The sequence below is a fragment of the Pipistrellus kuhlii genome, unplaced genomic scaffold (assembly GCF_014108245.1).
Source record: "Pipistrellus kuhlii isolate mPipKuh1 unplaced genomic scaffold, mPipKuh1.p scaffold_m20_p_13, whole genome shotgun sequence".
Lineage (NCBI taxonomy): Eukaryota > Metazoa > Chordata > Mammalia > Chiroptera > Vespertilionidae > Pipistrellus > Pipistrellus kuhlii.
Genome location: NW_023425438.1, coordinates 47547287 through 47565668, shown reverse-complemented (window position 1 = coordinate 47565668; position 18382 = coordinate 47547287). Strand labels below are relative to the sequence as shown.

The 18382-nt window shown below is 39.1% G+C and overlaps 1 protein-coding gene across 4 annotated transcripts in view; it reads left to right on the top strand.

Annotated features, from left to right (window-relative positions):
* The first annotated feature begins 489 nt into the window (after positions 1-489).
* LOC118717627 (E3 ubiquitin-protein ligase RNF103) overlaps positions 490-18382 on the top strand; it is a 72093-nt gene continuing 54200 nt past the window's right edge. The window contains exons 1-5 of one of the 4 annotated variants that reach the window (XM_036435944.2): positions 490-1022; positions 1220-1642; positions 5000-5139; positions 14000-14115; positions 17702-17798. In XM_036435944.2, the coding sequence (XP_036291837.1) occupies positions 1417-1642; positions 5000-5139; positions 14000-14115; positions 17702-17765 (546 nt within the window). In that variant the 5' untranslated portion in view covers positions 490-1022; positions 1220-1416 and the 3' untranslated portion in view covers positions 17766-17798. The remainder of the gene's footprint in view (positions 1023-1219; positions 1643-4999; positions 5140-13999; positions 14116-17701; positions 17799-18382) is intronic. The other 3 variants (XM_036435942.2, XM_045580969.1, XM_036435947.2) reach the window with 3 other exon arrangements.

Below are 18382 nucleotides of genomic sequence, written 5' to 3'. Positions count from 1 at the left end.
AGTTGGTGCTCTGGGTGTTAGAAGAGGTTTTGCAGAGGGCAGGTAGAGCCAGGTCCACTGGCCTCCTGCCTGTTACAGTCTCTCCCCTGCCCGCCTGCAGGCTGAGGGGCCTTCAAAACCAGCCATCGAAGCGCTCAGTTCCCAGGTCACCTTACACTGCGCCAAGATTTTCCCAGTTCACCAGGACCTACCATCAACATGCTCTCCTATTTTTAACCGATTTTAAGAGGACAATTAAGTGACCCATTTTTACAAAACATAAACAAAGCGACACAGTCCAAAGTCCAGACCTCGGATGAAATCGATTACTAGACATCTGCAGGGCAGAGGGAAAGAGTTCAGAGAACACACTGGAGGGGCGCCTTTGGGAGCTGTTCCGAGCGCAGACAGGGCGGTGGCTTCGCACGTGGTCCGCGCCCATCGCTAGGCCGGGCCCCGCCCCCGCCCCGCCTAGGCCCCGCCCTCTCGCTGACGTCGCTGTTACGTCACGGATGGGGCTGCGGCCACCGCGGGTCCTCGGCTCCGGAGGCGTCGGTCGCGGCCTCGTGAGGTGACCCGGGCGTCAGGGACGGCGGCCCGGACCCACTGCGCCCATCCGAGCGGGACGGGCCCAGCGTGGCGAGGAGGCACCTCGATAGCCGCCCGGGGAGCCATCTCGGGCCTATTTTTTTTTCCTTTTTTGTCTCCAGGACCTTCCCTCCGCGCGCCCCGTTTCCCTCTGCAGAGACCGCGACGCCCCCTCCCGGGCCGGGCCGCCGTGCTTGCCCGCCTGAAAGGCGCCGCCCGCCGGCCGGAGCGAACCGGGAGCGGCCGCCGTGCCCGCCGCGCTCTCGCGGAGCCTGGTCGGCCGGTGGGGCCGGGGCCCTGGGCACCGGGCGCGGCGCTGCGGCGGCCGCTCCTCCCGCGCGGGACGCTGGGCCCCGGGCCTGGCCGGACCGAGGGCCGCCTCCTCCTGACCCGCCGCGGGGTCCCGGCCGGCCCCTCCGGGCCCGTTTGCAGCTTGCACCCGGCTTCCTTTGTGGGTCGGAATTTTATTTTATTATTTTTTATTTTTGCTTCCCCCTTCCCTTTAAGGTTGTGGTGCGGGAAGGCCGGCCCGTCACCTCGGGCAGTGCCCCCTGCCAGCGCGGGCTCTCCCCGCGCCCCTCTCCTCCCCGTGTGTGATTGATGGGGCTTTTAAAGTTCTCTCCTTTTATTTTTCTCGCCTCCTGACCGGAAGGCCCCTCCTCGCCTGGCCCTCGCCCTGCAGGTTCACCCAGAGCCGCCCGCCGCGGGGCCGGGGATGTGCCCACAGTGACGGCGGCGGCGAGCCGGACCCGCGCGCGGAGAGCCCCGGCCCGGGGGCCAGAGCACGGCCTCCCCGCCCGCCCCGGCCTCGCACCCGGAGCCCCGGAGCGGGGGCAGACGCCGGGGAAGATGTGGCTGAAGCTCTTCTTCTTGCTCCTCTACTTCCTGGTCCTGTTCGTCCTGGCCAGGTTTTTCGAGGCCATCGTGTGGTATGAAACTGGCATCTTCGCCACCCAGCTGGTGGACCCGGTGGCTCTGAGCTTCAAGAAGCTGAAGACCATCCTGGAGTGCCGGGGTCTGGGCTACTCCGGGCTCCCCGAGAAGAAGGATGTCCGGGAGCTGGTGGAAAAGTCAGGCGAGTATGGGGCTCTCCCCTGAGGGGTCCTCCACCCGGGGCTGGGTGGGCTGGGGTGGGCTGGGGTGGGGGTTGGGATTGGGGGGCGACCTGTACTTGCTCGCACCTGGTGGTCCCCCAGAATGAGGCCTTCCCTGGAAGAAGAGTTAAGCCGACTCCTTCGACAGCTGCCCAGTTTTTCTTTGTCCAGGTTTTCTACAAATAATAATAATAATAATAATTATATATATATATATATATATATATATATATATATATGAATTCCATATTGAGCAAGGGGTCTGGAATTATTTATAGGGGATAGGTGTATCTTTTAAAGGTTATTTTAAAATGACAGTTTTAAGTGCAGCTTTTTAAATATTGTTTACCATTAGTATTGTTTTCTCAAACTTGGGGAATGTTACAGACTGGAAAGCATTATTATTTGCCAGTTGAAATTCATAAGGCCATAAGAAAAACACCAAACGTCCGTGCATAGCAATATTTGTCACGATTAACAATAGCCAGTTGCCTTGAGGGGAAGCTGTCATTGGAATACTTAATATCAAGGATGCAGTTAGGCCTAATGATGTAATGATTTTACATCATTAAATGTAAAATGAGTTTAAACATAAAATGTACACTGTACCGTATTAGCTTTTCATACTTTTAAGTGTGGTGACAATGGAGTGGATTTTTTTTTTTATGTGTGTGTGTGAATACCTATCTCGTTTTATATTTCTGTCAGGGCTTTTTAAAAATCCTTGTATTTTTTATGTGAACTTTTTTCTTCTATGAAACAGGCACTGCTGCATCAACCTAAATGAGCTAATAAATAGAACTGACATAGCAACGAGAGAATAGCATCTTAAAAAATGCAATTTCAGTAATTATTGGTTTTGGGGTAGGATTTGGTGAGAAATATGGTCAATTTTTTTTTTCACCCCTGGACAAAGGATATCCTTGTTTAGATTTAGATATATTCTTCCTGAAAGGGGAGATGTGCTATCATTTGGGAAAGGCATTCTGGGTTGTTGTAGATAGCAGTTGAAACTGATGGTTATCTTTCTTTGTTGTTTTAAGTATAGCTGTCAGCTATCTTTTGCAAGAAAACTTGTTTCTTTACTTAGTATCCTATAGCCATAAATAATGTTAGACGAGAATATTAATTCCGGAGGTTTTAGCACTCACATATTTGCAAGTTAAGGGTTATTGAACTCATATTACTGTTGTGCAGAGGAGGGAAGCCTCCATGTAAAAGTGACACATTTTTCTTCGGAGGAAACAAAATTGTGTATTATTCTTGCCTCTTGTTTACAAACTGGTTTATGGTGACTTATTTCTGGGTGGAGGGAATGGAGTAAAGTAGATTTCTAATAAGTAAACATTTAGGTTTAGAAATGAGAAGTGTTTTAACTGCCAAAGCCATCTTCATGGTAAATAGTTTAATAACACTTTTTTTCCTTTGATTTTTATTTAGTGTTGCCTTTTTTGGGCCTAAAAATATTTGACACTTTGAGTATACAGGAGTGTATATATCACTTGAAGAATACACAGAGCCCACAAAAATATGACTCAGATCACACATTTTATATCAAAGAAGTCTTGGGATTGCAGTTTAACTTTATTCGTTGTGAATCGTTTTGTTGCTATCGTGATGAAGTGATTGTTTTCTCAGATTTAAAATTTAAGGCAAAAGCTAAAATGATTTGACATTAGCTTTTTCCTTTACTTTTTATTTGATGATGTAAGCTCTAAATTTATACTGTTAATATTTATGTGAATATGGAGTTTGTTCTTATAGGTAATCTTTTATATCTAATTTCCAAGTCATATAAGATCTGTTGCTATTTTAAGCATTCAGTAATGGCAAATTCTGTAAACTCATTTCTAAATCTTGTAAAACATACTGTTCAAAAATTTTTTGGCCCTGGCCAGTACTCAGTGGTTAGAGCACCAGCCAGAGCACCAAAGGTCAAGGGTTTGACTCCTGGTCAAGGTCAGTACCTGGGTTGTAGGTTCATACCCAGCCCTATCAGGGCTGGTGATGGAGGCAACCAATTGATGTGTCTCTTCCACATGGATGTTCTCTCCCTCTCCCCCTTTCTCCCTTACTTCCCCCTTCCACTCTCTCAAAAAAAACCAATGGAAAAAATATCCTTCGTTTAGGATTAAAAAAAAAATTGTTTGGCCCTGGCTGGTGTGGCTCAATTGTTTAGGTGCATCATTCCATGCACCAAAAGGTGGTGGGTTTGATCCCCAGTCTGAGAGCACACTGGAGGCAACCAGTTGATGTTTCTCTCTCACATTAGTGTTTCTTTCTCTCTCCCTCCCCCTTCCTCTCTCTAAAATCATTAAAAACATATTTTATAAATAATTATTTGAAGCCTAGATATGTTGTACACAAAACTAAATGATATTGTGGTGGCTTTTAGACTGGTATACATTCAATAACTTATCTGATGACCCCACGAGAATATAAGCCCCCGAGAAGAAGGATTTTTGTCTTTTTTTTTTTTTCATATTTGCCTAATACATAATAGGTTCTTATTATATACTAGGGACCTGCAGGAATATTCCTGCAAAACTTCTGGCTGGCTTCCCTCCCACCACAGCTACCTCTCCCGCCTCCCCCACCTCTCCCGCCTGCCCCACCACAGCCACAGCCCGGTTTCACTGTGCACATGCTGCCACCACCGCTGCCCACTCCGCAGCTGCTCATGCCGCCACTGAGCGCCTCGCCCTCCCCACCCTGCGCGTGCTGCCAGTGCTTTCCCACCAGCAGCCGCAGCTGCCTTGCTTTCCCTCCCTCCTCCTTCTATGCTGTCTTAAGTCTTCACTCCTCCCTTCCTCCGTGTATGCAAATTAACCACCATCTTTGTTGGGTTAATTTGCATACTCTGATTGGCTAGTGGGTGTGACTGGTTGGTGTATAGTGATGGTTAATTTGCATATTACTCTATTATTTGGTAGGATTTATTGTATGTGTGGATTTTATTTTTTTATTTTATTTTTTTTAATATATTTTATTGATTTTACACAGAGAGGAATTGAGAGGGACAGAGTTAGAAACGTCGATGAGAGAGAATCATCGACCAGCTGCCTCTTGCACACCCCCCACTGGGGATGTGCCCGCAACCAAGGTACATGCCCTTGACCGGAATCGAACCCGGGACCTTTCAGTCCGCAGGCTGATGCTCTATCTGCTGAGCCAAACCGGTCCCAGCGTATGTGTGGATTTTAAATAGGTATATTCAGATTCTGAGCAGTGGAATGAAAGTATAATATGATTTTTAACACTGTAAAGTGAAAATAATTATTGAAGATGAGAACGATGGATTTCTAAAATCTTATTAGTGTTGTTTTTTCTGCCTTCAGGTGACTTGATGGAAGGTGAGCTCTATTCTGCACTCAAGGAAGAAGAAGCATCTGAATCTGTTTCCAGTACCAATTTCAGTGGTGAAATGCACTTCTATGAGCTTGTAGAAGACACAAAAGATGGCATCTGGCTGGTTCAGGTATCAGAAACAGGGATAGAAGTGAATTTATTTTTACCAAAATAGTAACACTTCTGTGTGCTTATGTCAGGTTTCTTAAACATAACTTAGCTCTCATAACTCATAAGAAGGCTCCAGTGTCCTCTTAAAGTGTTGGGGAAAGAGAGTTGACCACTTGGTTTAGAAACAGCAGAAGCAAATCCATTTTAGTTGTTGGATCTTCATACATACTGGTATATTCCTTTTATTTAGTGGTTTATACCATCTCTCTTAATTTTTATGAACTCCAATTTTTAATTAAGGGACCCAAATGATTTCAGTATCTAAAAGAAGAAACCTAAGGTAAAAAAAAAAAAAAAAAGTAAAGGTATCTTTCTATAGGGAGATAGCCAACTGTTGTGACCCTAGAAGAACTCTTGTAGGAGATGGTGAGTTGGGAGTCAGAGGGACTCATTATTTTGCTTCTGAAATTGATGAGATTATAATTTAAAACCCTACCTCTTAATGAAAACTGTGAGATTTAATTAGCATATTGGAATTTTATAACTATGAAGGACTTTAAAAATATGTTTTATATTTCCCAAAGTGTAGTTTATATACCACTCACGGTACACGAGTGGGCACACATTATCATTTATGTATTTATGTATTTTAATGTAAGTTAGAAAAATCAATGCATCGAACATGTAATTTTATAAATATCATTAGGGCAAGGCTAAGGTTATTTAAATTTTTAAAATGTATGTTCCTTAAGTATCATATTAAGTAAATTACCATCATGAGTTCAGCTAAAATTATGATTATTGAACCAGGATTAAATCCCAGCTCTCCTAGTTTCTTGTCTAGTGCTCTTGTTATTTCACATTGGGATTGGCAAAGTTTGATTCAGGGTATAAAAATCAAAATAGCATTGCTTTATATATGTTTCAATATGACTTTCAATATGGGAACATTACTACAAAATGGTAGAAAAAGCTGAATTCAGAGACCTTAGTGTACATCTGTTTCTGTCACTGATTTGCATTATGATTGTGGATAGGTAGACTTCTGTTGCACATGGTCTCAAATAAATACATATATATCTAAAGAGGATACAATAATACTGTAGTTCACTGGACTAAAGGGTTAAGTCTTGGGAATTCTTCAGGTGATTACATTGGATATCCTTTTTTAAAAGTAATTTTTTAACTGATTTCAACTCAGATCATATTTCTCTAATTTCGTAAAAGATAACTTTCAAGAATTAGTTTTTAACAAATTGAATTATCTTTTCTAATGATTGGTATTTTGTTTTTTACTTATTTTTTAAATATATTATTATTGATTTGAGAAAGGAAGAGAGAGGGAGCAAGAGATAGAAACATCAATGATGGAGAGAGAATTATTGATCAGCTGCCTCCTGCATACCCCGCACTGTGGATGGAGCCCACATCCCAGGCATTTGCCCTGACAGGAATCAAATTGTGATCTCCTGCTTCATAGGTCAGAGCTCAACCACTGAGCCATGCCAGCCACACTAATTGTCGGTATTTTAGAAGAAGCTGACTTAGCTTCAGTTTGTTCTGTCATTTTGTTTTGTTTTTAAATCCTGAGGATGCATAAATCTTGGCCAATTCAATCCTCTTCAAATTGCCTTTATTTTATGTAAAAAATAGTTAAACATGTCCCAGTTTTCTCTTTTTTAACTCCCAGTTTTCTAATATTATTCTCTCATACAGATGAATTACAATTTTCTTTTGTATTTATTGAGGAAAAAATGTAATTAGGTGGCATATAACTGATGATTAGCACTTTAAACTTTATATACTATTTTACTGAAAAGATGTCTATATTTTCTTATTTAGGGAAAATGTGACTTTAATAAATGGGTATATGACTAAGCTGTTCCATCACTTGGTCATTTCATTATTTTTCTGGAATCAATTGATTGGCACTCTAGATTGATTATCTTTTTTTGGTAGCACTCCATATGGAATGACACTACAAAAGGAAAAGGACTTTCTATAATATATTTAATATATATTCCTTACTAGAGGCCTGGTGCATGAAATTTATGCACAGGTAGGGCCCCTAGGCCTGGCCTGCAATCAGGGCCAACCTTCCCCCGTGCCAGTAGCCTACTCCACCCCCATGGCCTGTGTCTGCCACCACCCGCCCCCAGTTCCCCGTCCCCATGGGGCAGTCAGAGTCTGCTGGTGTGGGGAGGGACCAAGAGGCCGACTGACTGACCCTGCTGCTGGTCACACTCTGTGTGAGGCAACTAACGGAGTGATCAGGGCTCCACTTGCTCGCCCCCACCTTGGCCTGGAGCCGCCCACATCCACTGCCACCTGCTCCTGGTTCCCTGTTCCCCATCGGGCAGTTGGGGCCTATGGACTGCGGGCAGCTCCTGTGTTGAGTGTCTACTCCCTTGTAGTCAGTGCATATCATAGCAACTGGTCGTTCCGCCATCCAGTCAATTTGCAAATTATGGATAGATAGATAGATAGATGATTTCTGTCTTCTCTATAATTCATGAGTTTATTTTCTGAATAATATATGTCAATGATCTTTGTATTTTTCTCCTTAACTGAAGATGTATTCATGCTCATGGATTATTCTTATGTTAAAATAGAGTATTAGGATACTCCTTTTCATGTCAAACTTTTCTGTCTGTCTAACATTTTCTATAATATGAGGTAGAAAGAACAGCTCTTTTTCCTAACAGTTCTTTTTAACATTGTTAGTTTCTGCTTTGTTTTTAACCTAAGCTTATATCCTTCATTAGCTATTTTTCAGTTTTGTGGATTCCTTAGTTCTGCTGCCACCCAATAATCTTAGCATCACAAACAGAAGACAATTACTTTCTTTTAGGAGACTCTGAGGCAGATAGAACAGTGGATAGGTTTCTGAAATGGAAAACATTGCATGTTTTATGGGTTTTATGGATTTAGCCTTAAGATTTCTGTTTCTGTTTTGACTTTTGTTCGAAGAAGGACTGTGATATTTGTTCTCTACCGGCTTTGTCGCATCATAAGGAAATTTAACATCACTAGACTTGATATAGCAGTGAAAAGCAAGTAAGCAAGCTTGAAGTAAGCTTTAGGTCAATATTGACTGAAGTATTATGCTGGTATATTTCCTGCTTGGCTGAAAAGAGTTAATAGCTGTTTTAAAATTTGTTCACCTTTGCTCCTAGACAATAGTTTTGTCCAGGAAGATCCTAACCTATTTATTCCTTTCTTGACATTATTCCAAAGATGAAATATATAGCCAGCCACTTTATTCTTTATTTTGTATTTCTCAAAAACTTTTGTGTTTTCTCATAGAGAAAGCTTATGAGAAAACCAAAGAAATAATTAAATGCCTCTGAGTTTTGTTTTTGTCAATCACTCATATGCATTTTTATTTTATTTTTTATTTTTTTTTGTGCAACTGTGGGTTTTTTAAAAATATTTTTTATTGATTTTTCACAGAGAGGAAGAGAGAGGGATAGAGAGTTAGAAACATTGATGAGAGAGAATCATCAATCAGCTGCCTCTTGCACACACCCCCACTGGGGATGTGCCCGCAACCAGGGTACATGCCCTTGACTGGAATCGAACCCGGGACCTTTCAGTCCACAGGCTGACGCTCTATCCACTGAGCCAAACCAGTCCTGGAACTCATATTCATTTTTAATGACTTTATACAATTTGTGTATATATATTTAGGTTGGTCTATAATTTTGAAAGTGGAAACTCCCTGTTAAAATGATTTACTGAGAGATGCAAAAAATATAATAGGACAACACTCATGTTCTGTGCAGTTGTTATATAATTTAGCCTAGATGTTGTTGTATGGGGATTAACAATATTAAAAGGCATATATTAAATGTTCTGATTAGTAATAAAGCCCACCTCTAAAATACATGTGTAGGCAAAAGTCTGTGGCTTTTTCTTACAGTATATCAGTGTAGCACCTGTAGGACGTGTGGAGGAGAATAGGCAATAACCTGAAGCCCAGTTTTTCCTTGTAAGTTTAACTGGACTACATAAGGTTGACATCAGCAAATACGGGCACTTGGCATCACATAATGTCCAACCCAGTTCCATCCAGTGATGTGTGCTGGAGCCAACTCATACCGTGTCATGAAGGGCGATAGTTAACATCTCTTCCCAACTCTGTATTTAGAGATGTCATGTTGCTAAGTTGGCCATCTGGGAGTATTTACACTAAGGAAATCAGCAAATCAAAGCTTTCTTTTTCTTCTGAAGAACTGGTTATTAAACATTTACCAGCAAACTACTGGTTTATCCATTTGTCCAACTATCTAACAAATATGTAAACCTTGTGATAAGCACTGAGAACACAAATGTGAGTAACATATAGTCTGTGCAATAAAACAGCTTAGTTTGGTTTACTAAAATGTGTGGAGCAGTAAAAATCTTAGTATATAATTGATTATCTTTTCCAGCTGAGTTAAATGGTCCATTGTGGTGCTAGCATCTTAAAGGATCCTAAAGAAGTCCATTACACAATGAAGGAACCTAGGAAAATTGCAGTAGTCTTCTTCTGGAAAAAGAGTATTTTTAAATACACTGGATTAGTCTTTATGCCAGACTAGGGTTAAAGACATTGATGTTCAATTACATAGGAAGGAACTATTTATGCTTGTGTTTGCCCAGAAAACATTCCAGATGACAAGTTGTTGGGGGAAGGCACTTTCATTATATCAGTAATAAACGTGGAAACTTTAGAGAACCTGTATAATCAGAGAAAGAAGAATGAGTTACTAAAACATTAAAAGCTAAATATTTAATCAATACCAAGTGAGTTAGGCATGCTGCACTAGGCTAGCTTCAGGAAATACAATGGTGAGAAAGTGTCGGGATGCTAGTTAGACTTGGGAAGGAGATGAAATGATGGCTTCACTTTAGCCTGTTGCCAAGTCTGTCCCAGATGTAGAATTCAGACTGTACTTTTACCTAGTTTTTCCTAGTCTCCCAGAATATTCCTTACAGAGATTGCAACATCCTTTCTGAACTGCCAAGAATTATGATCCTCCTTTAATAAGACCAGAAGTGTAAGAGACTTTCAGAATTATTATGCCTACTTTTTGTTATAAGCAATCATTGGGAATTCTTACTGGTGTGACACAGAAGTAATAGGCTTAAAGTAGTTTTGTTGTGCCATGTGACTCAGTCAGATGAGTTATTTTGTGAAAATATTAAGATTTTTAGTGGCAGTTTAATTCAGCCTCCACCAAATTCATTTATGCTAAGCCTCTAATTGAATAAATATAACTGTTTAGGACATTGAACAAAATAATTTCTAATTGCATAAACAACTATAGAGTCAAATAAAATGCTTTCATGCAACATTCAGGGTATTTTGCATTTTTGTGTGGCTTTCTCAGTCAGGGATCATTAAACTCTTCAAAAGCATGTGTTAGAATCGATACAAATAAGGCCCTGGGGTTAAACATTGTCATGTACTTGCCACAAGGGTGTTCCCACCTCTCTTCACACACTTCTATGTCTGTACTGTAACCTGAGTGCCTGGGACAATCCCCTGTCATTCCTACTTCCTTTCCTAGCCCTGGAGCTCTTATAAGTCTGAAAGATACCTGTGCAGTGATCAGGAACTTCACTGGAAGATGCCCCTAGACTAAGTCCAAACCTTAAATTGATTCAAGCAACCTCTTGATTAATCTCTTAATGCAATGTCATTTTAAAGACAGACCTGAAAATGTTTATTTGCAGGGTTGATTAGAAAATGGGAGTGAAAGGGAGTTCTTTTTTTCTTTTTTTCTTTTTAATATATTTTATTGATTTTTTACAGAGGAAGGGAGAGTAATAGAGAGCTAGAAACATCGACCAACTGCCTCCTGCACATCCCCCACTGGGGATGTGCCTGCAACCAATGTACATGCCCTTGACCGGAATCAAACCCGGGACCTTTCAGTCCGCAGGCTGACGCTCTATCCACTGAGCCAAACTGGTTTTCTGCAAGGGAGTTCTTTTAAAAAGAAGGCAGAACCAGGATTATGGTGATTTCTTAACGCTGAGTAATCTGAAAAAAATAAGTTTATGATTTCTTCGATTACTTGGCGGGAAAAAGAACTACTACATTGACTCCTGAATGGTAGGGGAAAAAGAAAAGAAATACTTGTCTTGCTTGATCTCTCTTATTCTTCAAGTAAAATTTATACAGCACCTTTGGACTGAAAAATTTGAAAGCTAGGCACTTGTATCCGATCTGAATCTCCTCAGAAAGAGCCTACATCTACTAAGATCATGTCTTCAAATTGCCCTTTTTCTAGTTACCTCAACCATCTCAGCGTTTGAATAATAACTCATGCCTTCCTAAATATGACCATTTATTGTCACTAAAAAGTACTATGTATGTGTACTTATTAAGCATAAAAGTTATGTTACAAAATGTTACGTATGTATATATGTCTCGGTAGGCACAAGGTTGATAATATCAATGGTATGTGGCAGGGTTTATTGGACTGTTGGCACTTAAAAGTGTCATTTGTCACTACATGTACTCTCCTTGAAATTTGTTAGACTTCCAAGTAGAGGGGCCATAGATGAGGTAGCTGTACTGTCTCCTGCCTCTTCCTGGGAGTTGACTATTGGCACTCATTTCACACACTCCCCTGGGATTTCACTTCCTGGAGGTTTTGTGAACATGAAAATAGCCCTTCCTTCCAGAAAGATTAGAGGCCCTCCGAGTATTGTGTTGTAATTTTCAGTTAAATAGTTCTTGTAATACAGCATTCATGAAAAAACAATAACAGCCAAAACCGGCGTGGCTCAGTGGATAGAGCATTGGCCTGTAGACAGAAGGGTCCCAGGTTCGATTCCGGTCAAGGGCATGAAGGAGGTGTGCAAGAGGCAGCTGGTCGATGTTTCTCTCTCTCTATCCCTCTCCCTTCCTCTTTGTAAAAAATCAATAATATACAATATATATATATGTATTTTTTTTAAAAGAAAAGAAAAAAACAACACTTGGAATATGTACACCCTGGGCTTAAATCAAACAGATGTTTTCATGAAGATGTTTTTGGCTTTCCTTTCAGTTTCTATTTAGTTATTTTTGTTTGTGTTTGTGTTTTTGTTTCTTATTGTTTTATTTTTAGGGAGAGAGAAAGGGAGAAACATTGATTAGTTTCCTCCTCTATGCTCCCCAACTAGAGATAAAACCCACAACTTAGATATGAGCCCTGATCAGGAATCAAACTCATAACCTTTTTGTGTGTGTGTGTGTGTGTGTGTGTGTGTGTGTGTGTGCAGGATAATGCTCCAACCAACTGAACAATCCTGCCTTGAATGAAGGCAAAAATTAAAAAGTACATATATACTTTTTAATTTTTTGCCTTCATTCAAGGCAGGATTATTAGGGAATAAAGGAAAAGGGTTTTAACTATTAGAAAGACAGAGAAAGGAGTCATTACATAATTTGAAGGTTCATTTACTTAGGTTAATTTAGTGTTTTTATTTTTCTTTTAAAAAAATATTTCCTTTTTTTTTAAATAAATTTTTATTGTTCATATTATTACAAAAATATAAAAAATAAAAAAATATTTCCTGCCGAAATCGGTTTGGCTCAGTGGTAGAGCGTCTGCAGACTGAAAGGTCCCAGGTTGGATTCCGGTCAGGGGCATGTACATTGGTTGCGGGCACATCCCCTGTAGGGAGTGTGTAAGAGGCAGCTGGTCGATGTTTCTCTCTCATCGACGTTTCTAGCTCTCTATCTCTCTCCCTCCCTCTCTGTAAAAAATCAATAAAATATATATTTTTAAAAAATATTTCTTCCTCCCAATGCTAATTGTGTTTGAAAGCAACTTGCATATTTGAAGTAGAAATTCAAAAATGTAGAATTCATTATGATAATTCTTTTTATGTGTTAGAACCTAACGTGATTTTTATGAAAGGACATAGAAGTAGTAGTACTGATTTCAGTCAAAGCCTAGTTTAATATAAAACATGTGTTTGACTCTTGGCTCCATAATTTTTTTTTTTTTTAGAATTATTATTTTTTTAATAGATTTTATTGATTTTGTACAGAGAGGAAGGGAGAGAGATAGAGAGTTAGAAACATCGATGACAGAGTCATCGATCAGCTGCCTCTTGCACACCCCCTACTGGGGATGTGCCCGCAACCAAGGTACATGCCCTTGACCGGAATCCAACCTGGGACCTTTCAGTCCGCAGACCGACGCTCTATCCATTGAGCCAAACTGGTTTCGGCTCCATAATTATATTTTTAAAAAAGTAAAATTTGAACTCATTGAGCGTGTGATCATTTTGAAGTAAGCTTTATTTGTATTATTTAAAATTTTACGAGCAGAGCCGAAACCGGTTTGGCTCAGTGTAGAGTGTCGGCTGCGGACTGAAAAGTCTCAGGTTCCATTCCAGTCAAGGGCATGTACCTTGGTTGCGGGCACATCCCCAGTAGGGGGTGTGCAAAAGGCAGCTGAACCACATTTCTCTCTCATTGATGTTTCTGACGCTCTATCCCTCTCTTCCTCTCTGTAAAAAAATCAATAAAATATATTTTTTTCAAAATTTCTAAGCAGAGAAATTACTCCAGAAACCATTTTTCTTAAACCTATATAACTTAATTCTAGAGAACAGGTCACATGGTGAGAAAGGGATGTGGCTAGCCTTTTAATATGGCTTTGACGCCCCTTCTGTGTAACTACCAAAGAACACAGGAATTGAATGTACCGTATTCAATATTTGAAGCTTTTCCAGTTGAACAGTGGCTCCTTTTATAAGAATGCAGTTATGATATGATGGTACAGCAAAGAACTGTGAACATAATTTTTTAAGTGAAGTTATATTATTAATGGTTGGTTTTACTCTATTTTAAGTTATTATTGATTCTATTTTTCTTTTGGGGAAAATAGGTCATAGCAAATGACAGAAGTCCCTTAGTGGGTAAAATCCACTGGGAGAAAATGGTGAAAAAGGTGTCAAGATTTGGAATACGGACAGGCACTTTCAACTGTTCTAGTGACCCCAGGTAAGTTGACTAGACAATTCTTAGAACCTGAGTTCTGACCAGAATTTTTAAAAACAAAGACAGTGCTATTAGAAGCTCTTTAAAATGAAAGCTAGTTCTCTCATTTAGTGCACTGTTAGTTACGCAGATGTATGATTAATAGTTTTTGATAAACTGGCAGTTATTTACTTTCTCTCCTTTTTTTGCTTCTGTGTTCTTTCTAGTGAGGGACATTCTTCATTGTATGTCTTCAGTCCTTTTTGGTTCACTTTTCTTTTCCAGAGAGACTTCACATTTATAGTTTTTGGTGACATCTTTGTACTGGCCTAAATCTTCTTCCATAATTCTGATCTCTGGTTTTCATTTTGACACTCATTTTCACCTGCTCTACCATTATCCCTCATACATTCTGTTCGCTAAACCTAGTATCCAAATTCAGATTCATCCTCTTTTTCTTTAATAAAACTTTTCTATCTTTTATTGTTTATTTTTCCCATTTTCTCAGACAAGAATCTTTGCAGGCATTTTTGTTTTTCTCTTTGTCATCATCTCTAATATTAGTCTGTCAAATTGATGTTTTATTTTTCCATTATTCTTTATAATGCATTTTATTTTCAATTGTAGTGCCATCAGGTTATAACTTAAATTCATCTAAATTCACCTATTTATTTAATTAAATAAATTTTTATTTTCAAAAAAATTTTTTTTATTTGAGAGAAAGAAACATCGATTAGTTGCCTTCAGTACAAGCCTTGACCAGGAATTGAACCGGCAACTTTTCAGGGCACAGGACGACGCCCAACCAACTGAGCCACACCAGCCAGGGCACAAAGATGAAGATTTTGATGCACAGCTACTTGTATCAGTTTCAATATTGTCATGTTCACTTTTCCTTTTCTTTGGAAAGTGTCCCACCTTGAGTAAGAACTGTGCTTGCTCTGGAAGTTGTGCTTATTCAGGGTTAGTTGTTTCTCCTTTTAAGGATTATGGAGATATAGAAGAACTGGCCAGGGAATCCAGTTATTCAGCAAGTGTTTTAATCATATTTTGAATAATTGAGTCATCATTTTGATCTCAGATTTTTAAAACAACAAAACTCTCTACTCCACCGTCTGTGTTCTTCCTTTTTTTTCCTCTCTAATATTTGTTCTTTTTATTTTTTCTTTAATCTTCACTTGCAGATATTTTTTTTCATTGATTTTTAGAGAGAGGGAAAGACAGAGAAATATTGATATGAGAAAAACACATTGGTTGGTTGCCTCCCGCTTGTGCCCACAGGGCCCAGCTGGGGAGGAGCCTGCAACTGAGGTACATGCCGTTGACCAGAATTGAACCCGGGACCCTTCAGTCCACAGGCCTATACTCTATCCACTGAGCCAACTGGCTAGGGCTGTGTTGCAAGCATATCAAACTCACAGCCGGCTGTAGTGTGTAGTTTTTTCTCTGGGTGGCCTCAGGACAGCCGCCTCTAGTGTGCCAGTCCCATTGTACAACAGTAATTTCTTGCCCATTTTCACCCCCATGAGACTGTTCAGGATCCCCACTTCTGGGCAGTGTTTGACTCCTTCTATGGCCGAAGTTTTAATTTTTGTACTTAAGAATCCAGCTTTGCCGGGCCATAGTTCCCCTCATTCTCCCAACAAGGGATTAGCTCAGATAGCTGTTCCTTTCAGGTCTGTACTCTCTCTTTTTGAGAAAATAGAAAGTAAAATTAGTATATACTTGTAGGGGGTAAGGGGGCGTTAGAGAGATTAGGGGCATTGAACAAATGGGAGGACAATGGAATTGCATGAAGCTAAGTGGTAAACAGGGCGGTGTACAGTAAGAATATCAGGGATGGAGGCCCATGGAATAAGTAGTGAAGGAGAGATTGGAGGAAGGCCAAGATGACCAATGACTTCATCTGAAAAAATAGCATTACATAAACACAATACAAAGTTTTTTTAATTTAGCATGCCACACCAGAAACTCAAGTACCAAAACTCATAAGCCATGTTTTCTATCATTTTTAGTCTTCAAATTCTCTAAGAGATCCCAAAAATTTTACTTTAAAAACTAGAGGATAGCCAAAACCGGTTTGGCTCAGTGGATAGAGCGTCGGTTTGCGGACTGAAGGATCCCGGGTTCAATTCCGGTCAAGGGCATGTACCTTGGTTGCGGGCACATCCCCAGTGGGGGTTGTGCAAGAGGCAGCTGATCGATGTTTCTTATCAATGTTTCTAACTCTCTATCCCTCTCTCTTCCTCTCTGTAAAAAATCAATAAAATATATTTAAAAATAAAATAAAATAAAAAAATAAAAACTAGAGAATATTTTCATGATGTTGTTACTGAATTTATTCAGACCTTTCAAAAGCTTTTTTTAAATTGCAATAAAAGTTCTTATACAGATAAATGGTAATATAACATTGTTTTAAAATAATATTTACATTCGCTTTTATTTCTAACAGTAAAGGTTAAATTAATATGCTATACTTTATTTGTATATTAGATTTTTTTTTAGAGTGGTGTTTAAATATATATTAGTAGCCTGGTGTTTTATAAGTATATTCATTAAAAATAATAATGTACATTAGGCTTTACTTCTATTTAGCAGTATAGTTTAAATTAATGATATACTTGATTTGTGTATTTTATTTCTTTAGAACAGTGTTTAGATAAATAAGTATTAGAGTTTTTTTCAAATCTAAAAACATGATTTAATTTGAAAGGTAATGATAACATGAAGAATTACTTTTTCCTGATGACTCTTAAATTTCATCTGTAATGATGAACCTTAAAACTATCATTTAGCTCTGAACTGAAAAGAAAGCACATAGTAAATTTGTTTTCTCGCATGAAAAAAGGACTAAGGTTTTCTGAGGCTAGGAGCCATGCTGTACCCAAAAATAACAGAAAGGCTGCTATTCCATTTATAACACAAATCAGAAGCCAAATATTCTCTGAAGTAGTTTCAAAGATAAAAAGAATGACCAAGAGAAGAAATGTGACATCATAACTACCATATGCAATTTAAAAAATAAAGCTATTTAAAGATATTTAAGATGTAAATAAGGCACTTATCCATATATTCATTTAATTTGTTGATTTGGGGGGTAAAAATAGAATTAATATCAATGAATTATTTTGCATTAGGAAAATACCTTGTTAAGGGATAGAACATTTTATTTTTTAGGATATATAATTCTAAAACATTTCAGTTAAAGCAATATTCATTTTAATCGAATCTTATCTTGTTAAGGAAGTGAATCAACTCAACAAGAAGCTGAGTTATGGTCTATGATCCGGAGTCACCCAGATCATTTCCCAGAGTCATCACTAATCTTGTCCTTATGACACATGTTGTCTTTACTTCATCACCATCCATTACCATCCATACCAATCTGTAACAAACAAAATGTATCAACTGACAGTTGTTTGTACTAAAAAAAAAAAAAGAAAGTATCCACATGGTAAACCGCCCCACAACTTTATTGAAGTAAATTTATATAACATAAAATTCCACAGGGTAGGTTTTTTAAAACTTTTGTTTATTATCTCACCACTGTAATACAATAGCCATTTTTATTTTTTAGTATTCCCTTTCATTTGTAATCTAGTTTTTTTAGAGGAGAGGGATGTCACAATTATTATAGTAAGACTCAGTCCATTTCCAAAGGATTGGAGTCATGACCCTATGAATAAATCTAAACAATTTAATTTTAGGTAATTTTTTTGTACTTACTCTGTTATAAAATGGGATCATAGTTGCACTGAATCTCTTCTTAAACAGAAAACTTACTGTCTGTGTTAAACACTCCTCTTCCTGATCTTCTTTGACGACATGGGAGACTACAAAACAATATGGGACTTGCTCTTTCCTAGAGGAGCTTGTGCACATTACTTTTTACTGCCTGTGTGCCTCAGGCATTGTGGTGGGTGTTTGGGTACAGCATGGCTCCTAGCCTCAGAGAGCTTGCATTCAAGTCAACGACTCATGCTGTAGGATAATCCATTTCCTTCTCTCTTCTTTGCACATCTGAATCTTCAAGACCTACTTTAGTTTCCAAACCTTTCACAAAATCTTCACCAGTTCAAACTTCCAATAATATTCCCTTTTCTGAACTTTTTCTTAACATATTTAATAATAGAATATGTACAGTTTTATATTTGTTTTGTTCCCTTAATATGATTTTAAATTCCTGGTGAGCAGGAATTATTTTTCTCTTATCTTTTGGATCTTATTGACACTAATGCAGTTAGTAGGTTCATAATAGATGCTGAAGTATTTACTGATTCCTTACTTTTCA